General features: G+C 37.6%; 1 protein-coding gene across 1 annotated transcript in view; it reads right to left on the reverse strand.

Moving 5' to 3' along the window:
* Window positions 1–17,235, reverse strand: part of LRP1B (LDL receptor related protein 1B) — a 752,762-nt gene that overhangs the window by 306,131 nt on the left and 429,396 nt on the right. The window contains exon 8 of the mRNA XM_067299399.1: window positions 76–298. Within this exon, the coding sequence (XP_067155500.1) occupies window positions 76–298 (223 nt within the window). The remainder of the gene's footprint in view (window positions 1–75; window positions 299–17,235) is intronic.

Raw genomic sequence — 17,235 nt, forward strand, 5'->3', positions numbered from 1 at the left:
CTGTAACCGCTAGCATTATGTAGGTTCATTTATTGATATCACTACTTTTTATTGCATTTGCAAATCAATACCTACTTGTCTGCCTTTCATTACTGTATGCCTCTTTCTTCCTTCATAGTCAACAACTTCCAGATTATCCAGATATATGTCAACCCAGTACACGTATTTATTGACGAGGTCTAGTGCAAGAGCAGTTGGTTGTTCAATTTTAGAATCTACTATCCATGTCCTGTTCATTCCATCCATGTCACATCTCTCAACCTTGGCAACATTCCCATAGTCTGTAAAGAAAAGCTTTCTGTTGAAAGAAAATAAAATGCTGTTAAGTTTCAAAGTGTGTGAGCATAACGGAAAGCTCCTGGACGCACTGTGCAAAGCAAGTTTTCACTTTTCTTCATTTCGGGGGCTACTTCTATTAATAACACATATAATACTCATAATCATATAACTGATTAACTAAAAATTTCACCAAATCTTCTAACAACTTTACAATTACATTGAATTTTCTTTCAAGTGGAACATACAGAAGTTTTCAATACATTTCACTGTGCCACAGATATACCCTTCAGCTAATACTTATTCTGTTTTTTTAAATGGATATTATTTATATGTACAGACACTATATTAGAATCTCAAGCATCTCTATAAGTCTACTACCTCTAAAAATAACAAGATAGTTACAAATATCAAGGAGTGGCAAAATCACAAAGCAGTTACATGCTTTAGAAAACAATTAATTACATACAACGTTCAACAAAAACAAGTCAGCAATACTGTCGGATTAAAAGAAAAGAAGCATTTCTAAAGTAGTTGCTTTGGTCTGTACTGCATTTGTATCCAGGCTTGGAAAGAAGTTCAGGGCAGGACAATCAGCTGTGAGAAAGCTTTAGTGTGTTTCCACAAATCCTGTGAGTCATTTCATCAAAGAATAATGGAAAATTATCAAAGACTTAAAATTGCTACTAAAGCTTCTCAACTTGATATTTGATTAGCATTCACTGGGTTTAATATGCACAAATCAGTTTTGATTAACCTGACAATACTTTTACAGGATTATCTATTCGTGAGACTAAATTATATTTGCGAGCAGAAGACCACCTTGCCATGACTTTAACGTGTTGTAAAGAATAATCCTGTTCCAGACTGAATGTTACTAAAACTACCTTGAGAATCAGGATTTCATTTTCCAAATTAAGTGAATTATCTACTAGTTATTACCACTAATGGATCAACAATATATAAACCTTGTGATATGTTTATATTAAATCATAGTAATTTGTAGCCTTGTAACCTCTCATAAAAAGTCAACACTTGCATGCTTTAGCCTGGAAGAAATACAGAGTTGCTAAATCGCCAAATGAGACCCATAACCTTTATTATTAATACCTTAACATAAATGAGAATACATTTTAAATGTAGTTAAAGTCTTTCATTTGCAAAATACGTACATTTAAAAAATCACAAAGTATCTAAAGCACTAGAATTATCTATAGTATAAATACAGCAGCTGTCAAATGCTAAAATGAGTTGATCACAGAATCATAAAAGCAGGGCTCGAAGAGAATTTGAAAGGTCATGTAGTCCATCACCAAGCCATAAGGCAGAATAAACTTTACCTATATCATTCCTGAGGGATAACTCCATTCCTGACAGGGATTTCTATTTGTCAAAATCATTGTGAATTCCTGCCTTGTCCTTCATTGTAATTCTTTATTCCAGCTGTACTTTAAGAACATTTTAAAAAACACTTACTTAACATTCAGGTCCATATAAATCAAAATGTGCATCTTACAGACGATGTGAAAAGTAAAAATTATGCCTGCAAAATGAATGTTTTATTTGGAAAGGAAACCCATCTATCTATCTGTCTGTCTGTCTATCTATCTATCTATATTTTAATCAGCAAGACCAACACCTATTAAATTTAAAATAACACTTGTTAAAACATTACATGCAGTCTAGCTGACAATCTGCATTTCTGGGGATCTGATTTAGATTATTTAATGGGACTTTGTATCTCAAGATTCAGTTACTCAAATCAAAGCTCAATTTGCAATCACGAAGCTGTAATTAGTGCTGGTGTGATTAGACACGTGCACATCTATATCTATCTATCTATCTATCATCTCCCTCTCTCTCTCTCTCCCTCTCTCTCTCTCTCTCTCATCTCTAGCTACACAGCAACTATACAGACCTGGAGCAACAGACTCTGCTTGCTTGCTTAGTGCACAGTATTCTTGTAGAAGACTGTGTGGTATCACATAGGGTTCTATGTGAAATCACAAAACAAACTATTAAACAAGTTGGAGATAACAATTCTTTGCCTTTTACAACCTATGATTGTATTTGGAGATCAGGAGAAAATAAAAATGTGGCTATGTCAATAAGATAAATAGATACAACAAAGGATATCTAATTTTAGTAGCGTCTCCAGCTTTCAGTGTTACAGGGGTCATTTCTGCATTTCCTGAATGCCTGTTTTATATTAACAACAATTGTGGTAAGGAAGCTAACCTTACTTCAGATGTAAATAATATAATTTTCATTTAAAAGATAATTTCTCTTGGAGATTGGCAATTACAGAACTTTATATCCATCATTTAATGTAGAGAAGACAGTACTGAGTAAGTACTGAAAATTAAATTTCAAAATTAAATGCTTCACCTTGCAATCTTGAAATGCAATTCTGCAGTTTTCTAGAACAAGGTTTAAATCAGAATTTTATTACTAACACATGAAACTGATCCACAATTACATTGTCTTCCCTTTGCTTTGGGAGTTCTCAAGGATACATTTTAGTAGTATTTCTTTCTGCTTAAGACTAATTTCCATGCTTACAAATGGTGCTGGATTTGCCCATCCATTTTCAGTAGTGGGTGGTGAAATCTTTTACCAATTCACAGAGCAATTTCAGCATGAATACTGACAAGATACGGCTCCCTGCACATCCGAAACAGCATCCATTAGTACTGACCTTGAGGGACCAGCTCTAACAACGACAGGGAAAACTGTGTCCATTACAGCTTTTATTTCCTGAGACTACCAATGAGGATACTAATTGGGGCAGCTATAAAATAGTTAAAATTTTGGCACTAAATTGAATTTTATTAAGGCATGTTAACCTTTGAAAGCTGCAGACTCTTCCATGCATAGAAACTCTGAATATTTTCCTAGCTCTTTGAAATAGTACAAAAAACATGTTCCGCCTGTTGCTAATTAAGACCAAAAATGGCTAACTTCAAGTCCAGGTGTTTTGCAGGCATCATATACTACCCTTTTTTCAAACTTGTCAAATTCTATCATAAAAGTACTGAGTTGCTTTGTCCCAGTGCTCTTTCCAGAAGGCTCTTCCAGAATGGTTTGTTCTAACAGTTATGAATCTTCTAATAAACTAAACAAAATTTCTTCAAGGCTAAATTATACTTACTGGCTTCTGCAAAACACTGTTCTTTGGCCTAAACAGTTCTCTCTCACCTGCCTTCTCCTCCAGGTGTATTTCTAGATGGCAATCAAGTTTTTGCACTGTCTAGCTAACAGCTAGAGACAAGCAAACAAAGTCAGTCTTTCTTATGCCATGAAACAGGCTCTTTACATTGACCTTCTCTGCAGTCACTCCAATTTTAGGTCATGTTATTGAACAAGCATGGTCAGCACTGGATGCGCTGTTCCAGAAAAGCGCTCACTGGTGTCTGTACAATGGCACTGTAACTTCCCCACATCTACTGCAAATTGATCCATCACAGGACAGCATTTGCTATTTTCACAGCTCTGTTACACTGCTGATTTACAGTCATCTATTCTAGCTAATACATACATCCTCCTCCCTCTGCTGATTTCCCAAGTTTTAGCTGACTTTCCTATCACAAGTCTCCAGTCCATGAAATGCAACCAATTTCATAACTAACAGCATAGTTTTTAAAACTCCTCCACATCTAAGCACCAAAGTCTCCATAACATTTCAAAATATCCTCAACTGATAAACCCACCAACTACAAACTGCAATAAAGTAATTAACCAAAAAAAACTAATCCAGAAGAAGAACAACTTCATCACTAGGGGAAAGTCACATTGAACTTCCCAGTTCCTGTTCTCCTACCATTAGTCACTGATTAATCTTTCCTTCACTATCAGGGCCCCAAAACTAACAAAGAGGGCCTCAAAAAGCCCTCAGCTTTTCCATCACTGTTTTTTACTTCCTTGTATTTTCCAAGCTTTCAATCACAACATTAATAACCCACCTATTTCATTAGCCTTGAAGAAAATATGTTCTCCTTTTAAAGCTACATTTGGCCTTTTGGATGAATGCATTGTCTTAATTTCTTACGTACCTAAAAAGCCATATACTTTATAGCACAATCAAACAATTTTGGGTGGCAAATTTGACAATTCTGCTACTTTTTGGATAAAAAATATGTTTGGAACAATGCCATATGAAAAAATGGTGTCATGAAACAGTTTTCATTTTCATCCTGACACATACAACTATGCTTCAGAGTTGAGTGTATTCATGTGCCATTTTTATTATTTTTTATTCTTTATTTTCCTCCTCAATCTTTCATTACCATTTGTAATAGGAAAGAGGTACACTTGTAACCATGTCCAGTAGCTCATCCATTCAGCTGCCAGGCCACAGACTCTAAATTGTTCCCTAGATAACTCAGCAAGCCAGCCTATTTCTGGTTCTTATTGCTCCTTTAATTCCCTAGTTGGCTCTTAAACCTCAAGTGCTCTTTCAATGGACCTGTAGAAGAAGTACGTGTTATTGTTCAATAACCTAAATCCCCTACAAGGAGAAGCAAGAAGCAGTTGCTGGCATGCCCAGACAGGACAGAAGTGCAGAAAATAAACCATCATAAGCCTGATAGTATATAGCTGTTCAAGACAAAATGACAGTGCGGGGACTAAATGGACTTGGACACCAAAACACGTTAATCACAAGTATATACAAATTACACACCCTCCCCGCTCCGCGGGCGGAGGACACAGCCCAGAAGAAAAGCCAGAGGGTCAGCAGAGTGGTGCCAGTCCACAGGCTCCCCGGGCTCTCCCCGTCTCTCTTTTGGGGTACTCCAAGTGTCTCCCCACTCTCCCTGAGTCACTCCAGACACTCTCGATTTTAGGGTTGGACAGAGAACAGCCAGGTTTCGACTGGATATTCACTGGTGGGTATTCAAACTCACGCAGCACCCAGCAGGCACTCACAGCCTGCTCACCTCGAAAGGTCTCGGCATCCCCGCACTTTCACACTGCCTGAGAGGCTGCTTTTGCACAAGGCTCTACTACTCTTACATCTAAGCTGCTCCCTTATCCTACAGGGTCAACTGAAGTTCACATGTTAAAGCTACTCTCAGCCAGGCCAAATCCATGCCACCCGCCACAGAGCAGTCAAATGTCAATGCTGTGGAAAAACTGCATTTTGCTGCCTCATATATCCTTTTCTTTCTTCCTCTAGTCTTCTGTTATCAGCGATAAGGAAGTGTTTGTGTAAGCACTACTTAGTAGGAAAAGGATGAAGATTACAAATAAACTGACATTTAAAGGACAGCACCTTCTCCATAAGCTGAAGAACAACAAAGAATTAATGTTCTTCTGAAGTAATTACAGGTCCATTGCTTCAGTCTTAGCAAGATGGGAATTGCTGAGCAGATTTTGAAGGAGAGAACAACAAAGAGCTTGGCAGTTCATGGGGCAGAGTCAATTGCAATGTAGTTTTGGCACCGGTAAATTAATATATTATATATAGAAAGAAGGCTGGTTTCTTAGACAGAGTTACTGCAGTGGACCAGATCTATCTAGATTAAAGTAAAATATTTGATAGTACACCTCAACAGGAGTAAGAGTGGAAAGAACAGTATTTAATTTCCAGAAATTACACTGAAAGGATCATTATCAAGACAGAAAGCTACTAATGATATTCCATTGATCTTGGGAGAAATCTTACTTAATGAAAAAACACTCACTGTATGCCCTGGGATGTATGAGTGACACCAAATTAGAGGTTTTTTTCTAATATAGAAGAGGAATAATGATGGTGTAGGAAAAACTCTGGACTGGAGTAACAGAAATAGGATGAAATTTAATAAAATAAAAATTCATGTCTTTAAAAACTACTAGTAAGATCTGTCAAGATTTAAGTGGATTTCTGGGTTCAGTAATTGTCTCTTCCATCTGCATCTAAAGCAAAAGAAATCAGCCACACTCAGACTTAACACATTTTTGGTGGTAACTGAGCCAGGACCCTTAGTGTACCAGCAAAGTCTTAGGTACTTGAACGGTACTGCTTCCCTGCTATGGTAATCTACAGATTGTCATAATCCGTGTAGTTCTTAATGAATAAAAAAATCTATGATCCCCCTCCTCCTTTTTTTTTTCCCTATTAAAACTAGCACATCCAGAGGAAGCAAGGGCTACCTAGAGCGGTGAGCTCTCCTTTGTGGACTCTGCAAGCTCCCCGGCCCAGCTGCCTTTCCTCACCTTGCTCAATGCTCTTGTAACTCAAAACACTGTCTCTGAAATCTGAACTAGACTCAAACGAGAATCAGCCTGCACCGTATGTGCCGTACACACGCATGTATGTGTGTACATGCATATACATGTCCTTACACACATGTGCCACGTATATGGACCCGTCACGCATCTATGTACGTAGAAACCTCAGGGACCTAATCCTTAACAGCGCCATGCTCCTCCTGCAAAATCTCTTGACACCTATGGGAGCTGCTCAGTTTCTCAGGCAAATGACAATGAGTTATTTAAGGTTGCAAGTTTGAAAAAAATAAGCTAATACATATTTCAGTTTTGATTAAAATGTATTGTTTACAGTATGTATTTATTTACTGATAGTGAACAAGTGACAGTAATGACACTGGAAATTAACTTCATCACAACATTCATGAACTATATTAAAATATTAGCTGAATTGTAAAAATGGCCAAATACTGTTTCCTCTACTGGTATCACAATATTAACTTCTGTATTCCATGTAGCAAAACATGAAACCTTCACTTTGCAACATCTATTTTTCTTGCTTTTCAAAGCAGTTTTTAAAAAGGGCATGAGAAGACATGGAAGAAGCAAACCAGAAAACCCCAAACCAGCACAGAACTCCATAACCAAATCTTTAAGCTATTATGCTAGAAACCTGGGTTTTGAATGACTCTAATATACTACTACTTAAATAACAAAATTTGGGATATGGAAATTAAAGAATCATGCTATTTCTGCAGTGTTCTGGAGTACCACAGAAGTAAATATAGGCTGTTGCACACGCTTCCTTCAGCACACTGAAATGTGCACTTTCAGGGATGTTACATAGTTGATGGAATATGATAACTCAGAACTGTAATTTATTACAATGTTTCCATTATATGCTCCACTTTTGTTTTAGCTTTTCAAAACAAAATCCTGCATAGAGTTTTTGAAGTTTGATCCTTCCCACTTTTTTGGAAAAAGAACCCTGCATTTTCATTTGTAAAGGAATGGCAACCAAATATATATAAAATCAAGTTTTAATAATGCTTTAAGGAGCCTTAAAAAGTTTCGTCTGCTCTTTATCACCAAAATGAGCTTTCTCTGCAGTAAGGTAACTGCAAATGGTTCCTCAACAGACCGATCTACCATTCCTGGCTGCAGAATAATACGTAAGAGCAATATGTACAACTAACTTTCTCTTGTGATATCTTTACATGGTTTCAATTTCCGGTTACAAGGCCTACTTCCTCAAACTTACATAGGTACCAAACTCCTATCAGCTCTGCCATATTCTCTTTCTTGCTCCACATAGGAGTATGTGTGAATTTCTGTACATACTAAAAAATGCACTTCTTGAATGTAATACCAATAAATCAAACACCCACATAAATGAAAATTCAGCTCACAGCTTTTGCTAGAGGATAAAAATGAAAAGAAAATTGTGTTACATTCATTGCCATCATAATAGTTAAATCTATTTTTTTCCATCAACAATGAGATTAAAACTATGAGACATAATCTTGAAAAACTGCGTCCCTTAGCTTATATCAAATTTATCCTTGCTTAATATGCTATTCTATCTAAATACAATTCAATATCCTTTAATTAGAGCAATGTAATTAGCTTGAGTAATTTTGTGCAGTGACAGTGCATTTTCAATGTCCTTCTCTTTCTTCTAAATAAAAGGATGCTGTCTGAATTTTCAAAATTTATTTCCAGTATAAAATTTTAGGAACTCAATCAAATTTTACTTTCTAGGTCTATATTAATGTTTATTCATAAACATATGCAAGGTGTTAATAAATGTTATTGTTCATTGCAGGATACATTACAGTTGTATTCATGGGTTCATCAGACCTATTTAACATTAGTATTTAGTTTTATTTCTCCAGTTACTGACTTACTTCTGAAAATGTACTTAGATTTAAATTAGATGCAGTATCTGGAAGCAGTGTGCTTTCAGGATACGCACGTACTCCCCATGTGCTACTACAAACTCATCAGGTAGAATAAGAAAGAACCATCGATATTTTCCCAGTCTATTGCAAACCAGTTACACCAAATAACTCCGTTGATCCCCTGGAAAACTTCAGTTTTTAAATACACTCAAACTGTCATATACCTGTAGTTTTATATCACTGATTAAGTAGACTTTTAACACGTGACAGCCAAATAGTACCAAAAAGTCTTTATAAGATTTTTAAAACAGTATATATAAAATCAAAAATATTTCACACACACGTCTACATATTTATAAAATGTATGTATGTTTACACTGAAATCATGTACAGGCTCTTGTTAGATATCATACTTAAATCTATAACTGTCTGAGCCTGGTGAAAACATTATGATAAATATAGTTCTTAGATTGTCCTGAGTAAATATTTCTGAGGATTAGAGGGTTAATTTCAGTTGGTGTCTAGCCGATACGGTATGCAAGATCCAATGAAACAATTTCGCTGTAGGAAATCATTGGAAACTTGGGTCTGACATATATGCTGTCCTACAGATACATTTTTTAATATAATATTTTTATTATTTTGCTTTGAATGATTTCTGGAACAACAGAATGTTGCCATTTGATCTTTCATAGCAATTACATAAACACAAGTACATATCAGAATACATATTTTCTAAGACTTAATTAGGGCTGTACTAAAACTCTCAGACATAAAAATGGAATATAGTATTTTCCTTGAAGTTATTTAGTTTTCATAATATATTATTATGTGCATTTAAACTGTAATTCTTCTTCAACTTAGTAAACAACTTTTTCCTTTTGTTGAGAAAAGACAGTTTTGAGAATAACTTCTTAAAAATAGGATATTGAAAAAAAAATGCATTCATTGTTCTGCATTTGTTGGGGGGAAAAAGAAAAAACTAAACTGAAAGCATCTCTGAGTTCCAGCCTGATGAAATTCAGGCAAACGTGAAAGCAGCCTGGCGCTTGCCAGGTTTGATTTCCGTCCCAGAGCTAAGCTCAGCTAAGGAGCAGATCAGGACAGCATCGGCAGTAACCAGCTTTCTAAAAATGGCTACGGAGACACAGTGCAATATTATTTCCCACGCGTAACCCCACTGCTCACGTGGTGTTCCTCTCGCCGCGACTGGAGCCCCGGCCCTGAGAGCCAACGTGGCTGGCTGGAGCAAGGTTAGCGTCTGCGGCGGGACAGCTCTGTGCTTCCCAGGCCCCACCAGCATCGCCCCAGCGCCCGCGGGCGCCGAGCAGCAGGAGACTCCTTGGCACCCCGTTTCCCTCACGAGCGGAAGAAACTCGCTTTCTAGACTTCTCTGCGCGCACAGCGGTAGCTTTCTGACACGCGACGCTGTCGTAGGGCACCTGTTTCGCTTCGGGGATCCCGCGCGCATCAGGGCGTGGGGCTGCGGGCAGGCTCAGCGCGCCGCGGGGACGCCCGGCCGAGGCCCCGACCTTGGCACGAGGGGCGCCGGCGGCGGCATCCCCACGGCCGCTCGCCCCGCTGCTGCCCTGCTGCAGCAGTAGGCACTGGGCTTGCATTCTGAGATGTGTATAAAGAGACAGACACGCTCTCAGTCTGGTATTTTTCTTTGCAAACATTAGTATAGAATAGAATAGAAAAAGGAATGGAGGCTTGCAAATAATGCACACACAGACTGCAGGCTGATTTAGTGCAAACAAGGGCAGCGTATGCATTTTCATAACCTTGTTGCTCTCCTCTGCTTTCCAATCCTTACAGGCCATTCTAGGTATTTTCATTGTGAGCCTTCCTCAACAGAGGTTAATTGTTACATGAACTGTTTTGCACTACGAAATGCAAAAATATACTCATTCTGTTTGTCAGAGATCGCATTTTCTATATCAACTGCACCTATCACAATACAGATTTCTATTTTAAAAAAAGAATGCTTTGTTTCCTCAATTGTGATTTTTGTCAGTCAACTTTTTCTATTTACACCAAAGTTACAGCAAATGAAAAAGGCAACATTTTTGCAATATTAATTTATTTAAATATTTATTATTAATGTGAAAAATAAATTATAAAACAGTTCTTTCATCTTGGTATTTTATGACCTATACCTGATTAAATGTCAGTAATAGCTGGCATTTGAGAACTTGTCTCATCCATCTCATTCAGAAAATGCTACAATAATCATCGTTATAGAGGATTATATTAAACTAATCAAAAATCCACAGTTTGCAAGCTTTTGAAATCTCAAGGCTTCTCCTTCCTGTGCAGAAAAAAAGAAAGGCAAGGATTATATCTAGATACACTTTTTAGATCCCCAAAGCATCAGACTCAAACTTTTTAAACTAATGATTTAACAGCGTGATGAATCAGCAGTCAACAGCAAGGATGGCTATTTCTTTTTTCCAAAAAATTCATGAAAGAAGAATATATTAACAGCTATTAAACCCAACAATATATTTCTAGCTCTGGAAATCACTAAGCTGTAGACTGCCGAAGGTGACAGTTTGCTGTGTCAATCATTAAACCATTAAATCAATCATTAAAGGATTTTCGTTAATATTTATTGAACCTCATATTCAGAAACCTGCTACCTTGGTACCAGCTAGCCAAACCATATTCTGATACAAGTCAGTGAACAGCTCTAGGGCAGGTCTTATTCACTAGTGGCCCCGGCACGAGACGGGACACACGGGCGAGCTGTTCATTCGACACGCGTGAGCAAAGACTTGCTAAACGTAAAGATTACAACATTCGCAATTCACTCATGTCTTCGTCAGCGTTGGAAAGGTGTATTGCCTGATGGTCCTGCAAAATTCTTGCTGTTTCACAGGAAGAATGACAAACATTTATTATTCTCCATTTATACAGACTTTCTTTTTTTTAAGTAAAATATCATCAGTGGGAATTAAATCCTTATCCAAAATTATACCTTATCACAGGACTGGTATTAACGTCACCCAGTCAGAGTTAAATTTCATTCATAGATTTCATAATCAACTGAAAATAAGGCTATTTCCCCTCAGGAAGAAAACAAAATATGATTTTTCTTGGTATAGTGCTGATTAAGATCCAATATCTACAAACCACAGGCATAGAACATGACAGTCAAGTTCAAAATTGTTTTTTATCTGTTCACAGCTGTTCAATAAATATAGTGTGGACAATCAAATCTTTTCTTAGAATACTTTGAAAACTGATACAGAACTGTTACTATTCATGACAAAGAGGGATTAACCTATTTTACATGCTTTCCTTTTCCTTATTTAGAAATATTAGTGGCCTTTTCTGCCTTGCCAACATGACGGATGAGTTCAGCCTCTGCTGATCTCAAGCACCATATCTACAACTGCAGTATGAGTGCACATGTATACAAAGAAGTCTAAAATCCCACTTACATTATTTTCCTTATATGTGAGGTATTGGGCTGAAACTTCCCATTTCATTTGAGTACATTATCCTAATCCTTAGTAACAGAATCATCTCCTACTATTTTCCACATGAAACTTGCCTCATTTCAGTGCAGTAAAAACCTGCGCTGACATGACAGAGTACTTTATAGAAAAGCTGTTATCTGTAATACATTTTCCATATTTGTTACAGATTTTTGAGCATAAATAATGAATTGAACAGGAGACTGCAGGAAGCAAACTGAGAATCTCGGGACTACAGAGGCATTGGCTGAGCCAGGGACTAGCTTCTGCTATTACTTCTGCTGCAAACACAGAGTTCCTACAGAGTTCAAAGGGCTTCCTTAATTTATTTATTTTTTCCTTTCTCTTTAATCAGGTAAATTGCATTACCACAAAACCATGTATTATCTTTGGTTTTAGACAGTTTACATGCCTATTTGGTGAATGCAAGACAACCCCCCCAACACAGGCACCCAACCAGGTGCATCTTGCAGCTAATTTAGTTAACACACTTTTCCCTTTTAAAGCAGCCATGTGGGAAATAGCAAGGACAACGCCAGTATTAGCCTGCCTGGGTTTCTCTGCTGGCATCTCCACTTCTTGCATAAAAAGAAAAAAATGGTGCAAACCAAAAGGGAAGAGTCACAGGAACGGAAAACAGGGCTGAAACTTCAGAGTCAGAGGGATACTTGAAGGTGACAGCTGGAGCGAAGGGACTATCTTTTTGCCTTTTCACTTAGAAGGCAGCACATTAACAAGTGCTGTCCTGCCAATTTTTGTGTTGCGAGCATCACATATTAACTGAAGAGGGACAGCATCTACTTGAGCGTCAGCTCGCAGACAGCTACAGCACACAGGATCCTGACTCCTGCTCCACACTTGCTTCTCCTCCAGGGGAAAAAGCACAGTGCGACATGTTCAGCACAGAAACAACTCCAAAAGCCACAAACCGTTACTGAATTAATAAGAAAGAAAACTAAGAGGCACTTTGTCGCTTCCCCTCTCCTCTGCTCTGCTGCACTCGGGGCCATCAGGAAGCCCTGCGGAGAGGGCCAAGGGCTCTCGGGCGCCCAGGGCCCTGGTGCCGCTGCGCTGCAAGTCGCTCGCCTGCAGTGGTCTGCACCAGGCCGCGCACGTCACTGAGGAATCCGGCTGCACGGTGGGATCCAGTGATTCATTGAGCTCCCAAACCACCGCTTCAAACTGCCACGTTAAGGTCAATCAACCCGCGAATCAGCTAAGACAGGTGGGGATTCAGGTGCTGTTTCAGAAAGTGGGTCAGGCTTCCCCACCACCATCACCGGAGCAGGCGGGTGCCTGGGGCCGAGCAGTGTCAGCTGTGTGTCCAACTGTCCTTGCAGGGAGGCAGAGCCCCACATTTTACATACAGTGTGCATACACATGCACGCATACATGCACACACTACCAACAGAAAAAAAAACTAGCAGGCTATTGCTAATTGCAAGTTCAGGTAAAACAAAAAGTAATTGATTCTACCTCCAAAAGCAAAGATAACCCGAAATTTAAAAATGTTGATACTCAGAATTTCTTCTTAACTATAAGGAAAAAAAATCCTAACTATCTTTATTTTCTTGTTTCACCTAGGAAGCCATATACCTCATTATCAGAAAAGAAATCAGGTGTTACAGTCACCTCAAAAACAACAAACTGATGACATGAACCCAGCAGAACCCTAACTCATCTAGGAATGCCTGTGTCCTGATGTCTAGACAGAGTAAGTGAAATTTCTAGGCTCGTAAATGTATTCTATTACTACAGTAATCCATAATAATATAATTATATAATCATATATATATCTAATTAATAATAATCCAAGAAGTTTTTTTGATACTGTTAAGGACCCACAAGCGTATTCAGATACTTTAATTAAAAAAAGAAGAAGAAAGAAAAGCCTCCATTACATTTCTACAAAAGCAGACAATTCTTCCAATTTCTTGGTATAGATAGCTTCTAAATAAATACAATTTGAAAGAACTCAAACATATAGCTGTTTGCATTCCTTGATTTAAGACAGTGCTGAAGGTACAGTTGTTAACTAGGTTCAAGAAACATAAGCAAACTTTTAGCCATCATTTCCAAATTAGGTGATGTTATGTCACGAAGTACTACAAATTACTCATTTTTTTTAATTAATCAAGTTTTCTTCAAGCTATTATTAGGTAGGATTAGCTAATAGCATACCAGGATTGTGCCGTGATGGAATTATAATGACTAACTATGCATTTTGATGCATAATTACAGACTAGTTTATACAGAGATCAAACGGGCTTTATTCTGTTATAGCAGTGTCTCTAAAATAGAATCATTGTTCCTGGACAATAGCATCTTATCTAAAACACATTTTTCAAATGTAAAATATATATCAAAAGTAAGACTCAAGCTTCACGTGATATCTTTAAGGCAGAAACTAAAGGTGACACCTAATTAATCTGCCAGGATCTATCTATTTAAATAGAAGAGTTTTATTTCCAAAAGCCTCTGTATTTATGCTTCCAGAATATAAGAAAAACCAAGCAACTTAAGCAAAGTAAAAATGCATGAACAACATGACACTTGTTCCCAGCAAAATTAAGAGTGTAGACAAGAGACTCTCCAGAACTTGTATGTCTAGAGCTGAATTAAATAAAAAATCATTAAACATATTCAAGCAAATTAAATAACAAAACCCCACATCTGTTTGGCCTGCCTTTATGCCTCTCACACATTGATTTCTACAGTCCCAGATCCTTCCAGTACAGTCTCTATGGGAAGAGAGATTTTGACATAAGATTACATTTGCAAATAGTTTATTTAAAAGAAAGCATTGCTCACTAAAATCTCACTCCACATTTTGCTTCATGATCTGTAATTATCCAATTCCTGGATTACCAATGCAAGTAAGAAATTTCACAAGCAGTTTAGAAGAAAGCTCACAAATCTGTTTCATGATTACTCTTCTGAAACACAGAAAATGCAGAGATGTATTAGCAACACTGATTCCTTAACACAATGAGGAGAAAGAGGTTAGCAGGTCTGGAGTGGTGATGGGGAATCAGTGCACCCAGGCGATAACTGTACACACCATTTCTGTAACAATACTTTAAAATACTAACCTACCCTACATAGAATTAATTAGGAAAATGATCCTGAAAATGACTACACTATAAAAAATTACAGAAAAACAAAAATACAGTTCTTGCCAAGTGTAGTATTATACTAATGTGCAAAGCTATTAGGTTATGTTGTAATGAACTGATATAGTTATAGCTGAGCTCTCCAAGCTACCTCACAAAATTAATGCCCAATTCTAAGAATATTTTCGTACTCAAAGAAGTAATATTTATAGATCATGTAAATAAGAATATCTGAAAAGTGGGTTTCCAATGTATTGATAATATAATAATATATGAGAAAATGAACAACAGAGTGGTACCATCTATGACAAAGTATGGTCTACAAGATCTTAAGATGCTGACGTTTGCACTTTTCTGCTTATTGGGAGTCTCTCACAATTGCCACTACCTTCCAGAGACGCTGGGCAGCAGCCTCCCGGCTCCCTGGGACGCATCCCACCCAGTCTCCCAGGCTTTCATAGCTCACGGCTGCTTAAGTGGTCACTAACTTCATTTTTCTCTGCTCTGCCAAGTAGTACTTCTCCCCGTCAAACTCTTGGCTGCTAGGCACACAGTGATGATCACATACAGTTGCATGTTAAAGCTGAAGTTAATTTTAGGAAGAGAAGAAACAATATAAAGCCCAATAATAATGCTCAATACAATATGACTTTTACAAGTATAATTATACAATTCACTCTTTTGTTACTATTTTTACTTATAGGCAGAATAACATATGCTGTGGTGACAGCTGGAAAGGAGGTGAGATCCTCTTCATCTAACACTATGCAGGGAATGGAAATAATCATACCAGAGCAAAATTTATCAGTAGAATAGCTTTTATTAAACCATCTGATAGAGTATGAGGGAAGGTATGCTTTCAGGTAGACAGCCCTTCAAGTCTGAAAGCATACCATGGGGTATCTGTGTGAATAAGGTTTAACTTCCTTATCTTAAAACCGAATTAATACAGATCGACATCAGTGGAAACTGGATCAGAATATAGCCTTGTGGGGGAGTTGGGGATTTTTTTTGTTTATTTGCTTCTGTAAAAGGAAAACAATAGTCCACAGGCGTAAGTAACACCCAATATATTTCAAGACTTCTTCTGTTATATTTATATGTTATTTTATTTGCCATCAGAAAAATAATGAATACCTACTTTGCACATTAATTGCAAAGGCAGTTAATTTACTCTAATCAGCCTGAGGTGAAGGGAGCGCAAATTAACTTGATGCTTTTTTTCTCCCCTCTTTGTTTCAACATAATTGTCCTCCTCCAAAGTTACCCCAGTGAATAATCTTACCATCTCCAACATCATTTTCATCACTCAAACTCCCTGCGACAAGGTGGGAGATAGCTTGGGTAGGAACGTACATGTGCAAATGACACCACCTGTGCCAAAACAGTTATATCCTTTGTTACTCTATTAAAAGATCTGTTCCTGGTCTTTTCACTTTTCATTCCAAAAGAGGGAAGAGAGGGGTAAGGATGCTATTTGATATTCTTTAAAGGGGTTGCTATGTTCAGCAACCAGTAATTGCCTGATATAGACTGTCTCTTGCTGGTACCTGGCTAGGGATGCGCTTACTTGTCAGCGCAAAATGGAGAGAGAGCAGCAGTGACAACTAGCACAGAAGATCATATGGTGCCTAAATCCCAATGAAACCCATGGCAATATACAGGATAAACCTCTGGGAATTAGTTGTGCAGATGCTTTTTCCTGATTACTTTCTTCCTACGTCTAAACATCTTTGAAACCTAGTCTTAATCATTAAGAAGTCAGAATCAAAAAAAGGATTCACAACCCAAGTTATGAACTGAGGTCTCCGCACGGTGCCTGGAGATATTAAGCACTTTGAACTGCAATTCACAGTAGCGCTATTCAATTATAATGCAAAACAATGCTCTTTCTGTTGTGTGCATGTGTTGTTTTTTTTTATTAAACTAGTAATGGAGGCTGTGCTATGTGCTGAAATCAATTAAGTATGTTAGGATATGTTCAAAACTTGCTTTCTAAGCTGTGCCACTCAAAGCGGGGGCTGGAACATCTAATCTGCAAGTATCAGACAGCTGAAAACAGGAATAAATTAACATCTGAACTGAGTGCGATTAAATATATTTTGGAAAAGGTAACTTTCGTTTCAGTATCTACATAACAATCAAAAATCTAAGGACAATTCCAAAGGCAAAGAAAAATTCAATCAATAAGGAAGTGCAGATTAGAGGGTGGGGATAATTCTTTTGTTTATTGGCTCCATTATTCCACACTGAGAAACGTTTATTTGTTGA

The sequence above is a fragment of the Apteryx mantelli genome, chromosome 6 (genome assembly GCF_036417845.1).
Source record: "Apteryx mantelli isolate bAptMan1 chromosome 6, bAptMan1.hap1, whole genome shotgun sequence".
Classification (NCBI taxonomy): domain Eukaryota; kingdom Metazoa; phylum Chordata; class Aves; order Apterygiformes; family Apterygidae; genus Apteryx; species Apteryx mantelli.